The 18,756-nt window shown below is 43.6% G+C and overlaps 2 protein-coding genes across 11 annotated transcripts in view; one reads left to right on the top strand and one right to left on the bottom strand.

Moving 5' to 3' along the window:
* Nucleotides 1–18,756, bottom strand: part of LOC121232838 (ubiquilin-1-like) — a 1,092,736-nt gene that overhangs the window by 59,713 nt on the left and 1,014,267 nt on the right. The window lies entirely within an intron of this gene.
* On the top strand, nt 177–17,099 carry LOC121232841 (ubiquilin-1-like). Of its 10 annotated transcripts, none has more exons than XR_005931725.1 (4): nt 177–417; nt 10,593–10,693; nt 11,102–11,208; nt 15,724–17,099. XR_005931725.1 is itself a non-coding variant. In XM_041121314.1 (3 exons), the coding sequence occupies exons 1-3, from the start codon at nt 259–261 to the stop codon at nt 10,196–10,198; spliced, it is 279 nt and encodes a 92-aa protein (XP_040977248.1). In that variant the 5' UTR covers nt 177–258; the 3' UTR covers nt 10,199–10,213. The 10 variants fall into 10 exon arrangements, 2 of the variants coding, with proteins under 2 accessions (XP_040977248.1, XP_040977247.1); XR_005931727.1 differs by having other exon boundaries at nt 10,190–10,693; nt 15,896–17,099; XR_005931724.1 differs by having other exon boundaries at nt 10,190–10,693.

The following is an 18,756-nucleotide window of genomic DNA, read 5'->3' as shown; positions in this document are numbered from 1 at the left end:
TATATCCGAAAATAAATTTAAAACTTCCATATGGCAGTTTAAGGAACTATTTGTCACTGTCTCTTTTTAAGATTTAAAATCTTCAAACTAACGCGCAAGCGCGCTGAAGGCGAATCCACGCCCGGGGAGACAGCTCCCCCTTTCTAGTGACTTCCCCGGTTCGGGGCGTCATCAGTGCGCGCCGCTTTAGGAGCGAGGCCGTGGCGCGGAGGACTCGCCTGGAGCTGTGCAGTTGGAGCGAGTCAGGTCCCACCCGCCATGTCGGAGGGCGCGGAGAGGTCCGCGGGGGCCCACAGCTCCTCTGAGTCCTCCGCCCAGGGTTTCGCTGCTGCCGAGCCGCGGATCATCAAAATCACGGTGAAGACTCCCAAGGAGAAGGAAGAGTTCGCTGTGCCCGAGACCAGCAGCGTCCAGCAGGTGAGGGGTTGGGGGCGGTGGGTGGGGAGCGCAGCCAGGGGGAAGAGCCCTGGCCTGTGGTTTCCGCCTCCTACGCTTGGAGGGTGAAGGCCCTTCGCGATGACAAAGCAGCTTCTGCTTATTCGAGCTGCTCTCGGCGCTGTTGGGCGAGTATCGGGGCTGCCCCGGCCTTGTGGAGGGCCGCTGCTAACTGAGGTTATCGGGAGTGGTGAAGAAACCTTCTGCGTCGTCTTCTCCACGGCTCCTCCCTGTTGCGATGCTGAGAGCCGGCCCGGGAGGTTGGGCGTAGCTCGTTTCGCAATTTCTGAGTTGCTCTGCCGAGCTGACTCAGTCTGGCAGTAGGAGGCTCGCTGGCTAACTAGTACAACTGTAGGAAAACATATGCAATCACCTCCGTGGCAGTGCTATAGTGCCAATAATTATCTTGACCTAAAATTGGCTTTAGAAACAGCGAGTAGGCTATGCAAAGATCTCTTAATTTTAGAAAAGCCGCGTCTTTAGACTGTATTAAACTTCCACTACAAATAAAGCACAGCTTCTGCTGTGCTTCAGTGTGCTAGTGTCTGATAGCTCTGAATTGTTAGGGTCTTTGTTCTAAGTTTTTTATGAAAGTTAGTATCTCATTGTGCCTTTGATTCAAGAGAAACAGTGGCACCTACTGAATCATTGACGCTATTTCCTGCAGCACTTCAGTTTTTTGGAGGCCTTCCATGTGAGTATTTACCAGGACTTAATTTGTTTAGATTAGGAGGCTACAAATCGTAGGAAAGGTGTGGTCAAAGCATAAGGCAGATATCTATCTATAAAGCCAGTCTCTCCTACTTGTGAAGGATGTAGATATTGCTATGCTAAAATACTTGAAAAGGTGAAATTCCCTGAAGGAGATTCAGAAACTTACTTCATTTTCTATAAAACTTCTCTGAAATTCAATGTAGCAACTTGACATCATGTTATTTTTTTTGTGCAGTAGGTAACTGCAAACCTCACAAAAACCACAACGGTTATATATGTAAGAGTGCAACTGATGTATAGAAATGGAGCTTTAAATCGTTATTTGCTGATGAGTCAGAAGACACATGTTGTTTTCAGAGGGGAAATGCAAAATGTGAGTTAAAAAGCTCTGATCTTCTAGCCAGGGTGCTGGCTCTATACGTTTTACAGACTCTTGCGCCACCTAGTTGTAAAATTCTTTGTAGTTGCGTTTTGTTTTTTATAAAACACGCTGGTTCTAATTTAAGGATCACATTCGTCCTGAAAAGCAGTTTGATTGCAATAATATTGGGGACTTCAGGAATTATAAACAAACTCATTTAAGATGTAAATTTGCGATATATCTAACTTTAACAACATGATTTCAAATGTGAGTCCCAATGGGAATATCAGGTTTTTCTAGTAGACGGTTGTCTTAAAAACTGAAATAGTTATACATGCTAACAAACCCATAAATTTTTACTGAAAACAATCATAAAAATTTAAGTGATTAATAGAACATATTGCTTTAAAATGTCTTAATCTTCTATAGATATCTTAAACTTTAAATATTGTCTTGGTATCCCTTTGAGCTGATATTAACAGATTAGATTTGCAGTTGAATCTTCCTGCGAAGTAAGACTGCTGCTGCCCCTGTGGGTCCGCCATTTGCTTTGATTCCTGGGCAAAGTTACAGCTGGCACAAAAAAAAACAAAAAGCAAGACTGTAGTGTGACTAGTATTGGCTGTTTTTCTTAAACTGTCAAAATAAGTTGTTGTTAATAATAAGCATTATATAGCATAATAACAATAGACGTGATACTTCTAGAGCCAGCCCTGAAAATAGGTTAGCCTCAAATAAACAAATTGAGCATCTGTTCAAATGCATATGGGATCAGCAAGTGGGTTGTTCTGTTGGTATAGGCAAGCAGGCAATGTTCTGCCCTATTTGCAGGGGGAGGCAGCCTAAACTCGTACAACTGAATAGCTTTTATTTTGCTGTGTGTTCCTGTAGCTAATATTATGACTTAGTGAGACTTGGGTTTGTTTGCAGTCACTTCAGAATAGAGCCAAAACAAAACCCTAAGACTTTAGATAAATATTTTGGGTTATTAGGGCTAAATTTAGGGCTACACAAAGTGTATTTTATGTTGCTCCGTTGATGTAGGTCAGGTTTGCAACTGTTCAAAGTTGAGGAAGATTTTCCTATGTTAGAAGACTTCAGTAACATAGGGTTTGTTTATTGCTGATCCTATGTTGTGCCTCTAAGAACAGGCAGAGTAGTATGTAGGTTAAAATGAAAAAATAACCCTCAAGTACCAAACTGCTCTGGGAGGTCAGTTGATTGTAAGTATCACCCATCTGTCTTTATTTTCCACGGAACTTATTTGATTATGCTGAGCACAGCTTGGCTCAGTATTAGGACAAGGACCAAATATTTGCTTTGTTGATTTGGTATGATACTGAACTTGCAGGCCCATACACTGCTCTGCAAAGACTTCTATTCATGGTAGGTAAAGATGAATACCTATAAGCCTGCTGATTTGAAATCCCAATACGCAGGAGGACTTTAGCTCAGTTAGCTCTGTGTTTCATCTTTTTTCCTTAGTTTTATTTTGTGGGTTCTGTGGGCTTGACTTTAACAGTGTGTTTTAGTAAAACTCATATACACAGAGAGTGATGCAGTCATGTTACAGACTACTCGTGCATTACTGTCTCTTCTTAGTGAATGACTTGAATTATTTGAGTGATGAGGTGTTGGAACTGGTTCCATTAAAAGCAATTTTACTTTCTTCATTTAGTCTGTTTACCCTGTAGGCATTCTTGGAATGCCAACATAGCAACATTGGCAAAGTTCAAGATGTTACTGTAATTGATTCAGAGCTACTATCCACCAGCACGTATGCAGACTTTAAGATATCAAATTATGCACTTTGTGAACACTGTAACTCTTAGAGAATAACATAGGTTGCTTTATATTTTTAATTATTAGGCTAACAGAGTTTGGATACAACAAATGTGCGCTATTAATTTTAAAAGCCTGCAGTTCTTGCAGAGAATTATTGTCAATCCTATGATTATCTGAAAATTTCAGGGTAATGTCTGTTTGGAAAAGTTAGTGTAATCGAGTTTAGTTCATATAACCATAGAAAACAGTTTAAATTATTTTTTTTCTCTTTTTATTTAACGTCAACCTTCTTCAGTGAGGAATATAGTTTTCAGTAGTAATAGATTATTATTATCAGTGTGTAGTATATTTTTAAACTAATTAGATACCTGAAAATTGTGCTTTCTGTACTACACTGAATTATAAACAAACTCACCCCTACTGAACTATATGTGTAAATGTATACGTTGCGTTGGGACTCTGTTCATTGACAAGTGGAGATCTGGGTAGAATTGTATTCTCTGTTTAAAATTTGAATAAATATTATTGTTGAAACTTTAAATCCATAAATCCAGTGTTTCAGATTTGTGCCTGGTTTTCACAATCACAAATTGGCCATGTTTGGCATACAAAGATCACGTGTACATGTTAAGGGGAGCATTGGGTGATTTGATAGTGGAACATCTTTCCTAACTTCTGTATGCTTTTAATATTTCTCATAATGCTTTATTTTATAAGGACAGCTTAATTTCAGTTCTCTTAACATAACCAGTTCTGTCTTCCCTGTAGTCTGGGGATTATTGAACAGTACGACCAAAGAGGTTGGAACTAATATAGTCCAATCTGTTCTTCTTTTTCAGTATTACAATCTAGCTTTCTGTCGGCACTAAAGGAACTTGAGTGCGTGAATTGTTTAGCACCAAAGTTAAAGCATTGCTTTTTTCACCATCTTATGTCTCAGTGCACTGAAGCACATCATTGATACATCTGTGTGACTGTTTATGGAGTCAGCCTTGTATATAGTCTGATTATTCACATTTCTTTGAAATAAAGAAACCCTGTTTGATTCAGCACTTAAGTAATTTTATTTTTCTCAGACTTTGGAAACTCTATTAAAAGTGATTTAGAACAGTGGTAATTTGCTGTTTGATAGCATAGAAACCTTTAGAAGAAAGTATATTGACTTCCCTGACGGTTGACTTAACTGATATTTTTCAAGATGCATCTGCCTAACCAAGGTAATTGGCAAATGTTTTCTGACTGGCGGGTATAATAAATATGAATACCCTATTTAAATAATACTCTAAAGTCTCTTGTTTGCAGATACTCTTATGCAGAGTGAGTTTCACTTTGAGGTTTCAGTATAAGGGTAGGTGCGGTGGGTTGACCTTGGCTAGCCACCAGGTACCCACCAAGCCGCTCTGTACATCTCCCCCTCCTCAACTGGACAGGGGAAGAGAGAAAATATGATGAAAGGCTCGTGGCTCGAGATAAGGACAGGGAGATCACTCAGCAATTACCATCACAGGCAAAACAGACTCGACTTGGGGAAAATTAATTTATTACCAATCAAATCGGAGTAGGATAATGAGAAATAAGAACAAATCTTAAAACGCCTTCCCCCACCCCTCCCTTCTTCCGGGACTCGACTTCACTCCCGAATTCTCTACCTCCTCCCCCCGAGCGGCACAGGGGGACGGGGAATGGGGGTTGCGGTCAGTTCATCACACGTTGTCTCTGCCTCTCCTTCCTCCTCACGCTCTTCCCCTGCTCCCAGCATGGGGTCCCACCCATGGGAGACAGTCCTCCGTGAACTTTTCCAACGTGGGTCCTTCCCACGGGCTGCAGTCCTTCAGGAACAGACAGCTCCAGCGTAGGTCCCCCGCAGGGCCACAGGTCCTGCCAGAAATCCTGCTCCAGCATGGGCTCTCCATAGGATCACAGCCTCCTTCGGGTGCATCCACCTGCTCTGGTGTGGGGTCCTCCATGGGCCACGGTGGATATCTGCTTCACCGTTAACCTCCATGGGTTGCAGGGGACAGCCTGCCTCACCATGGTCTTCACCACAGGCTGCAGGGCAATCTCTGCTCCGGTGCCTGGAGCACCTCCTCCCCCTCCTTCTTCACTGACCTTGGTGTCTGCAGGGTTGGTTCTCTCACTTATTCTCATTCCTCTCTCCCAGCTGCTGTTGCGCAGTGGTTTTTACCCCTTCTTAAAAGAATTGGAATTTGTTTCTTGAAAAAACTTTTTTTATAGGTTTGGTTTGATTATGGAGATTTGAGGAAACAATTTGGTTGCGTAACTAGCATGCATAATTGGCAAGGGCTAATTTCTAGGCGCAAGAAGATAGTAACTCTCTGACAAGTCATGAAAGACTGAAAAGGCTTCTACAGAAGCCTTCTTTGGGTGAGCTGTCTAGCTATGCTTCATCTGCTGTAAACCATAGGCAGTGTTAAAAGTCCTATCCTGTGTTCAGAACAGAGTTTGGTTTGGGAAGAGTCAGCAATTTTGTTGCTTTTTTTTTTTTTTTATTATTGTCATCTAGATAATATTTTTAAAGCAGTTGCAGTTTTAGGAGCCTGTTTTACACTGGTTTTCAGTGGGAGTTGGATGTTTAATTCCTTGAGGTGTCTTTAGGACTGTTAATGTAACTTTTTAAAATTTTTTTTTTTTTTTTAACGTGTCTATATTAAACCAAGGTTGAGAGGAATTGGGAAAATATCTCTATTATTTTTGTTTTCTTTCACAGCACTTTGTCATGTGAATGGGCATTAATAGTTGCTGGTTTTGATGGCATGCTTTGAGTCGGCAAAAAGCTTTTGAATCATTATATGGTGGTAACGTATCAAAAGATGACAATTTGGGTTTTAAGATTTTCTACTTTATCTAGGATACTAGGATACCTTTTTTTTTCTTTTTTTTTTTTTTTTTTAATGGGACCTTCCTGGGCCAACTTATCAGATGTTAATAAGTTAACGTTAACTAACTGGAAGGCATGTCCTATGAGGAGCGGCTAAGGACTTTGGGCTTGTCTAGTTTGGAGAAGAGGAGGCTGAGGGGCGACCTCATTGCTCTCTACAGCTTCCTGAGGAGGGGAAGTGGAGAGGGAGGTGCTGAGCTCTTCTCCCTGGTATCCAGTGACAGGGCACGTGGGAATGGGTCAGAGCTGCCCCAGGGGAGGTTCAGACTTGACATTAGGAAACACTTCTTTACCCAAGAGGGTGATCAAACACTGGAACAGACTTCCTAGAGAGGTGGTCGGTGCCCATGCCTGTCAGTGTTTAAGAGGCATTTGGACAAAGCCCTTAGTAACATGCTTTAACTTCTGGTCAGCCCTGAAATGGTCAGGCAGTTGGACTAGATGATCGTTGTAGGTCCCTTCCAACTGAACTATTCTATTCTGATGTTTAAAGTATGGATCTGCTCTGCAAAGTGACTGTACAGAAGTGTCTCCTTTTTAGTCAGCTGTTCTACTTCATGTGTATACAAAGACATTGGCTTTGTTCAGTGACAAAACGTTTACTAGAATTAGCTCAGCTACCAGTGCAAGTTGGATTCTCTTTGCTCCTTCCCCCCCCCCCCCCAACTGTGCATCAACAGACTGCATCACCTATGCATGTCAAAACCTTCAGAGGCAATCAAGTTGAGCAAGTGTAATAAGTTCTAACTTGACTTGTGGAGACCGTTCTCTTCTGTTACTGTGGAACAAAAGAGCAGAGTTCTGTTGTTAAGAGTATTGGGTTTTAAGATCATGTGAATTTGAGGATATTTGGTATGGAAATCATTGAGTGTGTAAACAAGAAGTGGTAGAGTGCTGCTAAAAACATTCTCAGGGTAAAAAAACCTATACTGTTCCTGTCCTTAAAAAATAAAAAACAAAACCAAAACCAAACTAACTCCAAACCCCAAAAACGCCCCCCCCCCATCCCCCCCCCCCCCAAAAAGGGTGTGTGGAGTTCTTAACAGAAAGAAGTTAACTTAAGGTGAAATGGTAATGCAGGCAAGGCACTTCAGGACTAGCTTCAGATCTGCTCTAATTCATGTCAAATTGACAAGTTTTTATGCTTTTAGGAGTCTGTGACCTTGAATTAATTCACTTTAGTTTATGCTTTTTTTTTTTTTTCTTTCTTAGGGAAACTAGGCCTCTCTCCATCTACATGATAATCTTGTCTTTCTGTCTTAATGCCCCCGTGTTTTCTTCCCACTGATGCCCCTTTATATTATGTCTAAAATTGATATCACTTTTTACATTATTGTTATTGTATTCAGTTAGTAGAGCAGTACAATCAACTAGTTTCTGTGAACATGTTAGGTGCTAGGTATGGATAAACATTACTTTTCTACAACTTCAAGCCCTTTTTTATGTTTGGATAAAACTGAACACGTTTGTGATATTGTAATGGCTAGTATTGTTGCAATGAAGTCAAGCTTGAATGTTTGAACAGTAAAACAAATTGGCTAAAGCCATTGTTTGTAGTATCTACATATTAATAAAAAGGGAAGAGTTAGTGCAGTAGGAGAATTAGATAGAAATGTTCATCATTCCCAGCCACCTGGCAAGACTTTGAACTTTACCTGCTTCTGGTTTCCCGAAGTGCCAAACTATTATAAAGCATTATCTCTATTTTACTGATAGTGTTATCTAGTTCAGTTGTACAAATTGAAGATTTAATTACTCCAAAGATTCTTTTCTTATAACTGCCTTAATATGTATGAATTCCCATTGTTGTCTCCTTTCCCTTTCTCCATTTTCTGTCAATTGCATATGTTTAATTTGAGACACTGAGATGATGAGTACTGGATTGACACTTAAAGTTACATTTAGGGTAAAGAGCTAGTTGTCTTCACTGCTCACATCTAACAGTTTCCAGAGTTTATGCTGTTTTCATTACCATGGCACTGGAGATACGCCAGTATCAGGAATCTACCTTGTAGATTGATCTTGGTCTGCTTTTCCTGGTTATCAAATGTTGCCTTCTCATAATTCCTAGATATATATGCAGCAGTGAGACACTTGCACTGTATGTGCTTCTGTATTAAAGATATTGCCTCTGGTTTGTGTATTTGCCAGTATAAGTGAATGACATGAGAATGCTTGCAGTTCAGTGGCTGAAGAAGATGATACCAGTTTGACTTGTCTTTCTGGACTGGACGTTGAATTGACATTGCATTATAGAAATAATGCAAGATGTTTTTCATGTTAGAGTATATTTTTTTTTTTTTTCAAAACTCTGATTCACTGTGTTTGTAGTACCTATTCTCTCCTGTAGGCTCCAGTTCCTGTGTTTATGGATTTGATATCTCTTCTGTTCTGAGTAGCTCTTGAACTTTATAAAAATACATAGCTTATTTGAAAATAAGAGTATAAATTTACAATGCATGTAAGACAATTATACCAAAGTCAGGAAATCAAAATTATTGTTGATGTTGACATGTAGTGCTGTGGTGGGTTGACTTTGGTTGGCTGCCAGGTGCCCACCAAGCCACACTGTCACTTCCTCTACTCAGCAGGACAGGGGGAGAAAATAAGATGAAAAGCTCATGGGTTGAGATAAGGACAGGAAGATTACTCACCAACTACTATCACAGGTAAAACAGACTCAACTTGGGGAGATTAATTTAATTTATTGCCAATTTAAAATCAGAGTAGGATAGTGAGAAATAAGAACAAAACTAAAAACACCTTCCCTCTACCCTTCCCTTCTTCCCAGGCTCAACTTCACTCTTAACTCTTCTACCTCCCCGCCCCAAATGGTGGCGGGGGGCGGGCAGGGAAATGGGGGGTTGCAGTCAGTTCATAATGCATTGTCTCATCTGCTCCTTCCTCCTCACACTTTTCCCCTGCTCCAGCATGGGGGCCCTCCCATGGGATACAGTCTTTCACGAACTTCTCCAACATGGATCCTTCCCACAGGCTGCAGTTCTTCACGAACCTCTCCAGCATGGGTCATTTCCACGGGGTATGGTCCTTCAGGAACAGACTGCTCCAGTATGGCCTCCTCTCCATAGGCTGCAGCTTCCTTCAAGGTACATCCACCTGCTCTGGCATGGGATCGCAGGTGGATATCTGCTCCATCATAGACCTCCCCAGGCCATAGGGGGACAATCTGCATTATCATGGTCTTTTCCACAGGCTGCAGGGGAATCTCTGCTCTGGCACCTGGAGTACCTCCTCCCCTTCCTTCTTCACTGACCTTGGTGTCTGCTTAGTTGTTTCTTTCACATTTTCTCACTCCTTACCCTTTCTTAAATATGTTATCACAGAGTCAGTATGTAGTGGATGAATCTTTTTCTCCAGCATTGCACCTACAGTTGGAAGAGAGCTGTGGATTTCAAGAAAATTATGTGAAGTTACTCAAAAGAGTTGTAGATTATGTAAGTGTCCCCACAGTAATTGAAATATATCATTTCCTTTTAATTTGAACAGTGAATCAAGTGTGTATGGGTAGAGTTGTTTGTTGGGTAACTTATTGGAATGGAATGTCTTGCAGGAATGCTGACCCAGAAACTCAGTTTCTTTACTATCTATAGGGCTATATTAAACGCAACTGTCATGCATTAACTTTGACTTTTTTGCATTTTTTTAAATATGTTTTCACAGAGGCGCCACCAGTTTTGCCAATTGGCTTGGCTTTGGCCTGTGGTGGGTCCATTACTGAGCCAGCTGGAACTGGCTGTGTCCAGCACGGGACAGGCCCTGGCCGCTTTTCACAGAGGTGGCCCTTGCAGACCCCCCACTACCAAAACCTTGTCATGTATATCCAGTACAGTCATCTTGTAACCATTTCTTGTTGCAGGTGGTTATGGTTGTAACACTCAATAAAAAAATATGTATTTGACCTTTTTATTTCAGAAAATTATTATTTCCTATTATGTACTTCAAAACTCATGTTAAATTTGTGTGTGGGACCTCAGCTGGACTGAGGCCCCTGGACAGGACGAGTTTGACCTTGAGAAGATTCCAGTCTACCCTTGAGAGAACAAACAGGAACAAGAACAACTGCAAGATAAACAAGTTTTGAGGAAGTGTCGACTGCAAGACAAGGCGTATGTGTCCTTTTGGCAGAAGAGCTGAGTTGTGATGAACTGTGCAAATGTTAACCAATGGTAAGACAGCATAAGAACTTTGAACCAATAAGAAAGAGACACATCTGGGGAAGCTAAGGGGAAAGAGAGTATAAATGAACAAAGAGAGCAATAAAGGGTTTTTTTGCACTAGCTTGCTTATATAAAGTTTTGTTGTCTTGTCATTTTGTCCGTCTCGACCGCAACAATTGGTGACCCCGACGTGATATTGATCAACGGAACACTGAGAAAGTTTGACTGCTGGATGGGCAGTGGAGACGGAGGCCGGTGAAGCTGAGAGCGGCGGTGGAGCTGCTAAGTCCGCGGACCGATAATTGACACCTAACGTACCAGGTGAGCCACTGGGAACATGGGCGTGACACTCATGAAAGAGGAGGCTAGTGTGCTGAACGTATGGAAAATGATATTGAAAAAGCGGGGACTGAAAATGGATGAATTAATGTTACAGAGGATGCTGGTATGGGGAAAAAATAATGGAGTGCCAGCATCCACTGAAACTGCATTCAGCGTAAAAGTATGGGGAAAAACAGGAGAAAAATTAATAGACTGTGCAACGCGGGGTGACAAGGAAGCCTTGGGACTTTTAACTACATGGCGATTATTATTAGAAACTCTAAAAGCTCTTAAGTGACAGCAAGATGAGACCGAAAGAGCTAGTGACAGCAGCAGTGAAATAAAGGACGGTTTGGGAAAAACGGCAACGGCCGCAGGGTCGACAAACCCTTTTCTTAATGATTTAAGCGGAAAAGACACCCCCCCAAAATTGGCTGGCGCTACGGAACCGCGGAAATATATGTGGCCCCATGAGACTGTAAAGCCTCGACAATATTTATGTCCTCGGGATACGGGTAATGAAGTATATCTTCCTCTAGCTAAAGAGGCTCGCGCAGAACCTTCTGCACCTCCAATACCAGAGAAGTTGGAAGGGGCGGTGGGGGGATTGGTTACAGGCTCGGAGGCTCCCGAGTTGTACCCCCCCCCGCCACCTGAAAGACCGGGGGATGACTGGGGGGATGATGAGGAACTGCAACCAGCTGACTTGAGATCACCCTCAAGAGAGGGAGTGGGATGCTGTGGGCCTCCTCGGCCCTGGACGTTACCTCCCTCCGAGATAACAGTCCTCCCCAGAGACCCTGCTAATTTTTGGAAAGAGGTGAAAAAGCGAGCCATGGAGGAGGGGAATTGGGACTTATCCGAGGCTATCCAGACACCTGGATTGAGAGACAGTTGCCTTGTGGTCCAAAAAGAGCCTATTGGGCCCACGGCATTTCCAGTAATTCGCGCCACTCAACAGGGCCAGGGCAATGAGCATGTTGCGTTTGCCTAGAAAGCAATACAAGATCTACAGAAGGCTGCTACCCAACATGGCCCAAACTCTCCTGCAGTTATGCAGTTATTACACTTGGTAGCAACTGATGAACTGGTTCCCTTGGATATAAGCCAACTTGCGCAAATTATATTTCAGCCAGTGCAAAATGCAGTATTTCACAACATTTGGAGGCAGCGCGCTGATTTACAGACAGCAAAAAACTTGCAGTTAGATCAGCAGGAGCCTAGATATGGGGTGGGGACGGAAGCACTCATGGGATTAGGGCAACATAGTAATGCCCAGGCACAAGCCCGATGGCATCTGCTTGTGTTGGAGCAAGTGAAAGCAATAGGTATAGAGGCTATCATGAGAACTGCTGAGCTTTCAGAGCCAAAACCGTGATATACTACCATAAGGCAGGGACCCAAAGAACCGTTTCTGCCGTTTGTAGAAAAAATAATGGCGTCCATTGAAAAACAAGTTTATGAGCCCACCTTGCGACAGATGCTGGTAAAGCAACTAGCTCGTGATAATGCGAATGAGGACTGTCGAAAAATTATTGAGGCTTTGCAAGGCGATCCAAGTATAGAGGACATGGTCACTGCCTATGCAAAAGTAGGTTCAGTGAAATATAAAATGTCAGAACTTGCCACAGCCATGTCAGCTCTCTGGCTGGAGAACCAGAAGTGTTTTAGTTGTGGCAAGGCTGGCCACCGAAAAGCCGATTGTCCTCATAAAAATAAAAAAGGGGGGCAGTCTCTTCAGGCTATGGGAACTGTAAATTGTTTAAGATGTGGAAAGCCAGGACATTTTGCAAAGCAGTGTAAATCTCATTTTCATGTCAGCGGGCAGCCGTTGGGCTCGGGAAACGGCAAGAAGAGCGCAAGGGGATGCGTGCAGACACAAATGACCCCTCAAAGGGCGCCTTGGCCCTTGCAAGGGTCGCCGGCGGGACCACAAACCTTTGCAACAAGCTATGGGGAAGGACCGAGGGGTCAGCCGTGATAGATGTATCCACCTCCTGCACAGTGACCCTAACTACGCAGGCGGTGTATAAGGTGCCTCTAGAAGCCTGGGGCCCCATTGGACAAGGACTAAGTGCATTATTGATAGGACGATCAAGCAGTACCCTGCAGGGATTAATGGTGCATGTGAGAGTGATTGATGCTGATTTTAAAGGACAAATAATGGCAATGGTGTCTACCGCGACACCTCCAGTGACTATAAAAGCAGGAACATGGATTGCACAACTTGTGCCATTTAGGAGTTGTGTCCCAAGAACAGAACCCACGATTCGTGGGGATCGCAGCTTCGGGTCCACTGGGAAACCACAAGTATATTGGACCCAAAGCATTGCAGAGCACCGTCTGGAAATGACTTGTATTTTGACTATGGAGGATGCCTTTCCAGGACACCTTAAACTTGTTGGATTACTGGATAGTGGCGCGGACATTACAATCGTATCTCTGAACCACTGGCCTAAGTCGTGGCCTGTGGTTTCGAACAGTGAAGGGGTCTTAGGAATGGGAGGAGTTCAGCATAGTCTGTTGGCAGCCAAACCTGTGCTGATAAGTAACCCAGAAGGGCAGAAAGCTACGATACGGCCTTATGTCACTTCCCTGCCAATGAATTTGTGGGGAAGAGATTTGATGCAGCAGTGGGGGGTGCGATTGACCACGGATTTTCGGTAGGGGCCACTGTGATGTGGGCCAAAGAGCGACTGACTCTGGCTTTGCGATGGTTGACAGACAAGCCGGTGTGGGTAGACCAGTGGCCCCTCAATCGAGAAAAGCTTATGGCCCTGAAAACTTTAGTGGAAGAGCAGTTGGCTGCAGGACATGTTGAACCCTCTTATAGTCCTTGGAACACCCCTGTGTTTGTAATTAAAAAGAAATCTGGAAAATGGAGACTTTTGCATGATCTTAGGAAAATAAATGATGTAATGGCGCCAATGGGGGCTCTGCAGCCAGGCCTGCCATTGCCCACAATGATCCCAATGAAATGGGATATCGTGGTAATGGACTTAAAAGATTGGTTTTTTACCATTCCTTTAGCAGAACCTGACATGGAGAAATTTGCCTTTACTGTACCATCGATAAACAATGGTGAGCCTACAAAAAGGTATCATTGGAAGGTATTGCCGCAGGGAACGAAAAATTCCCCGACAATCTGCCAATGGTTTATGGCAAAAGCATTGACTCCTGTCAGAGAAAAATATCCACAGTGTTATTGTTATCATTATATGGATGACATTTTGTTAGCTGCACCTTGTTTGCCGTTGTTAGATGAGATAGAGAAGGACACGCGCAAATCACTAGAAAATTATGGATTGATCGTGGCGCCTGAAAAAGTGCAGCGACAGCAGCCATGGTTGTATTTGGGAATGAAAGTGTTAGATCAAGTGGTGAGGCTGCAACCTATTCAGTTAGAAGTGAATATAAAAACACTGAATGACGTACAAAAGGTGGCAGGAATGATTAATTGGATTCGACCCTATTTAGGATTGACGTCATCTAAATTACAGCCACTTTTGGACCTTTTGAAGGGGGACGCTGATATAGCTGCTCCTCGAAAATTAACACCTGAAGCGAAATGAGTGATTGAAGACGTAGAACAAGCAATTAGCAAAAGTCAGGTGTGGAGGATTGACTTGACTGTGGCTGTGCATGTTTTTGTGATGATAGATGGAATGATGCCCTTTGCCATGATAGCACAATGGAATTCTGATTGGTCTGACCCACTACATGTGTTAGAGTGGGCGTTTTTGCCTTTTAGACCAAATAAGACAGCTCCTGGGATTTTTGAACTTTTGGCGCAAATTATTATAAAAATGCGAGCTCGATGTCGAGAGTTGACAGGCAATAATCCTGAGAGAATAGTTATTCCTGTTCAAACGGAGTTTTTTGAATGGTGTTTTGCCAACAATTCAGCCTTGCAAGCAGCGTTGGCAGGTTTTGAGGGGCAAATATCTTATCATCTCCCCTCTCACCGTATTATAAAATTAGGCAGTCAAGTGCGATTTGCGCAAAAACAGTTAAGCCAATCAGAACCAGTGGCTGGGCTGACCGTGTTTACGGATGGGTCAGGAAAAACCGGAAAAGCGGCTGTTGTATGTTATGATGGCCAGCAGTGGCAGCAGCTGATCGAACGTCAAGATGGGTCTCCACAAATTGTGGAACTCCGGGCCATGGTGATGGTTTTTCAAAATTTTGATGAGCCGTTAAATATTGTCACTGACTCTGCATATGTCGCTGGTTTGGTCCAACGATTGGATAAGTCTGTGTTAGGTCATGTGACAAATGAAAGATTATTTGGGGTATTAAAATTATTATGGCTTGTGATTCAAGAGCGACAGCATCCGTATTATGTTTTGCATGTTAGAAGTCACACGACATTGCCAGGTTTTATCGCTGAAGGTAATGCTCGAGCCGATGCTGCTGTAGCAGGGGTAGCAATGGGACCAGTACCTAATGTTAAACAGCAAGCTGTTGAGTCCCATCGATTTTTTCATCAAGGACACCGGGCATTGAAGAGGCAGTTTCGTCTGTCTAACACGGAGGCCCAGGCCATTGTCGCAGCGTGCCCAGAATGTCAAGGACAGCATGTTCCTCAGTATTACGGAACCAATCCGTGTGGGTTACGAGCCTTACAAGTTTGGCAGATGGATGTCACACGTGTCAGACTTTGGACGAATGAAATATGTGCATGTTTCGATTGACACCTTTTCTTCTGTTATCATTGCTACAGCACACGCTGGGGAATCAGCGAAGGATGTTGTTCGACATTGGCAACGTGCCAATTCTCGGTTGCAGGTGTTCCGCAACAAAGTAAGACTGATAATGGCCCAGCATTTAAATCTAGCAAGGTGGCATTGTTTTTATCTTTTTGGGGAGTTCATGTGACCAGTATCCCTCATTCTCCCACAGGACAAACTATCGTGGAGCGTGCCCATGGCGCCTTGAAGCGTATGCTTCAAAAACAAAAAGGGGGAATGGTGGGGGAAAGTCTGGAATCACGCCTTAATAAAGCCGTATATGTTTTAAATTTTTTACAGGTAACAGATGATTCACCGCAGCCGCCAATGCTGCGGCATTTTGGATCCCTGACACCTACCTCTAGGGTAACACCAGGGGTCAAGGTGCAAGTAAAGGACCTGGTTACAGGTCAGTGGTCCTCTCCATGTGAACTGTTGACATGGGGAAGAGGATATGCTTGTGTTTCCACAGATGGCGGTCCTCGGTGGATTCCGGCTCACTGTGTTTGGCCTGTGGTGGATGGTGTGTGCCAGTGATGGATGGATAGTTTCGCAGCCAAAGCAGAACGTGTGGATCACCCTAGCCAACAGGACAGGACAGGATTCTATTTGTTTATCTACTGCCTCGCCTGGTAATCCGTTCTCAACATGTTTGGTGGGTCAACCCTTGGACAGTTGGCCTGTACCTGCAGATCAACAGTGGGTGGCCAATGGTTCAGGATTGGTTGATAACTGGGATGGATGGGTTCCATATTTAAGCCAAGGTGACCTCAAACCACAGGAGTTGGAGCTGTTGGGATCTGTAAAAATGGATTATTGCGTATATTTTAATTATTCAGGGAAAAATCAAACAATGAGACAATGTGTAAATTCTAGTTTGATTGCGTATAGAAACGATAGTTTTTGGTGTAATTATACATCAAAGAATGCTTCACGATCTAGCAACCGTCCACTTAGCCTGCCCCCCGGAGTGTTTTTGATTTGTGGAGATAGAGCGTGGCCTGGTATCCTCTCACATCTCAAAGGAGGACCTTGTAGCTTGGGCCACTTAACATTATTGACACCCAATGATACTGTGATCCACAGTGCTTTTCGCAGATGACCACGCAATAGGTGAACCGTTCATGCCTATACAAATCAATGTAGGGATGACTTGAATTTTTGGGGCCCTGGCGAAACCATAGCCGCATCTATCTTTGCTCCTGGGGTGGCAGCCGCTCAGGCGCTAACTACTCTTAACAAACTGGGGTGTTGGTTAGCAAAACACAGCAATGTGACCTCAATGGCTTTAAGTGGACTGTTATTAGACGTAGATTCAGTTAGACATGCTACATTGCAAAATAGAGCTGCTATAGATTTTTTATTGTTAGCACAAGGGCATGGGTGTGAAGATTTTGAAGGGATGTGTTGTATGAATTTGTCAGACCACTCAGAGTCAATTTATAAGAGAATTCAGATGTTGAAGGAAGGAGTGAAGAAACTTCAGGTTGATGATGGGTGGAGTTGGTTAAATAACCTTTTTAATGGCTGGGGATTGTCTGGTTGGGTCTTATCACTGATTAAGACTGGGTTTTTGATATTGATTGTTGTTGTAGTTGTGTTATTGATGTTGCCATGTTTAATGTCCCTGATGCAAAGGGCCCTGCAGAAGGTGACACAGGCAATTTTTGTAGCACAAATACTGTCGTGGTTTCAGCCCAGCCGGTAACAAAGGACCACGCAGCCGCTCGTTCACTCCTCCCGCCCCACTCCGGTGGGATGGGGAGGAGAATCAGAAAGGAGAAAAGGAAAAAAAAACCAAAAAAACCTGGAACCTCGAGGGTTGAGATAAGGGCAGTTTACTGGGACAACGCAAAAAAAGTTACAACAACAACGACGGTACTAATGAAAGAGTATACAAAAAAGAGTGATGCACAGTGCAACTGCTCACCACCCGGGACTCGACGCTCCGCCACTTCCTCCACTGAAAGTCGAGAGAGAGAGAGAGCGCCCTCCCCCCGGCCCACTCCCTATTTATATACTGGGCATGATGTCACATGGTATGGAATAGCTCCTTGGCTAGTTCAGGTCAGCTGCCCCGGCTATGCCCCCCCACCTCCCAGGTTCCTGTAAAAATTAACTCTATCCCAGCTGAACCCAGGACATTATCCACCCCTTATTCTATACCATCTACATCATGCCCAGATCTTACATTTTCCAATCAACCACTACCACTTTCCTTGTCTTATATACATATATATGTATATGGACACCCCCCCACACACACAAATAGTATTCCCTTAGTCGATGGGCTATCCCTCCAATGTGTCCATCAATTTTATTTAGTCCATGAATTTGGGGCTCCATCTGTTGTAACACTTCTTCAGGATAAGAGAGATGGTGTGAGGTGTTAGGTTGTTGTATGCTGCCTCTGGAACTTCTGGCTGGTACATTTGGTGCAACCCACACCCTTGGCCTGCAGGTCGAAGATGTTGATCTTGAGGAAATTGCTGGGCGCCAGTTCAAGTTCTGTCACTGTTGTTCTTGGCTCAGTTTCAAAGTCCAGCCTTCAGTCATTTGGGTAATTCTTACAGTAATAACCTTGATATGGCATATAGCCACTATAGATACAATGACATACATTGGCAGGTTATTTAGCAGTTAAATATCATACAGCCTAGTTCACTGGCTATTCTCTCCCAAAATCAAAACTCCCTGAGGTACACATTGAACTTCCCCACCCTTCTGCATCACCCACCAGGTGTACCCAGGTCCCTGAGCAAAAACAACCCCTTGGATGGGTTTGTCTCTGCTTGAGGGAGGACTAACCCAGACTGTCTTTCCTAACACACTCCTCATGCGCACTACAGGGACTTTATCCCCTTCTACAGTATGTGGAAGTCTTGGTTGGACGGGGCCAGCCCGATTGGCGGATCCTCTAGTATTAACTAACCAGGTGGCTTTTGTTAAATGTGTATCCCAATGTTTGAAAGTCCCACCCCCCATTGCTCTCAATGTAGTTTTCAGCAGTCCATTGTATCATTTGATTTTTCCGGAGGCTGGTGCGTGATAAGGGATGTGATATACCCACTCAATGCCATGTTCTTTGGCCCAGGTGTCTATGAGGTTGTTTTGGAAATGAGTCCCGTTGTCCGACTCGATTCTTTCTGGGGTGCCGTGTCGCCATAAAACTTTCTCTTCAAGGCCCAGGATAGTGTTCTGGGCAGTGGCATGGGACACAGGATATGTTTCCAGCCATCCAGTGGTTGCTTCCACCATTGTAAGCACATGGCACTTGCCTTGGTGGGTTCGTGGGAGTGTGATATAGTCAATCTGCCAGGCCTCCCACTGTTT

The sequence above is a fragment of the Aquila chrysaetos genome, chromosome W, assembly GCF_900496995.4.
Source record: "Aquila chrysaetos chrysaetos chromosome W, bAquChr1.4, whole genome shotgun sequence".
NCBI classification, from domain to species: domain Eukaryota; kingdom Metazoa; phylum Chordata; class Aves; order Accipitriformes; family Accipitridae; genus Aquila; species Aquila chrysaetos.
The sequence above is the reverse complement of the archived record's forward strand: the minus strand, read 5'-3'. Positions and strand labels throughout refer to the sequence as shown.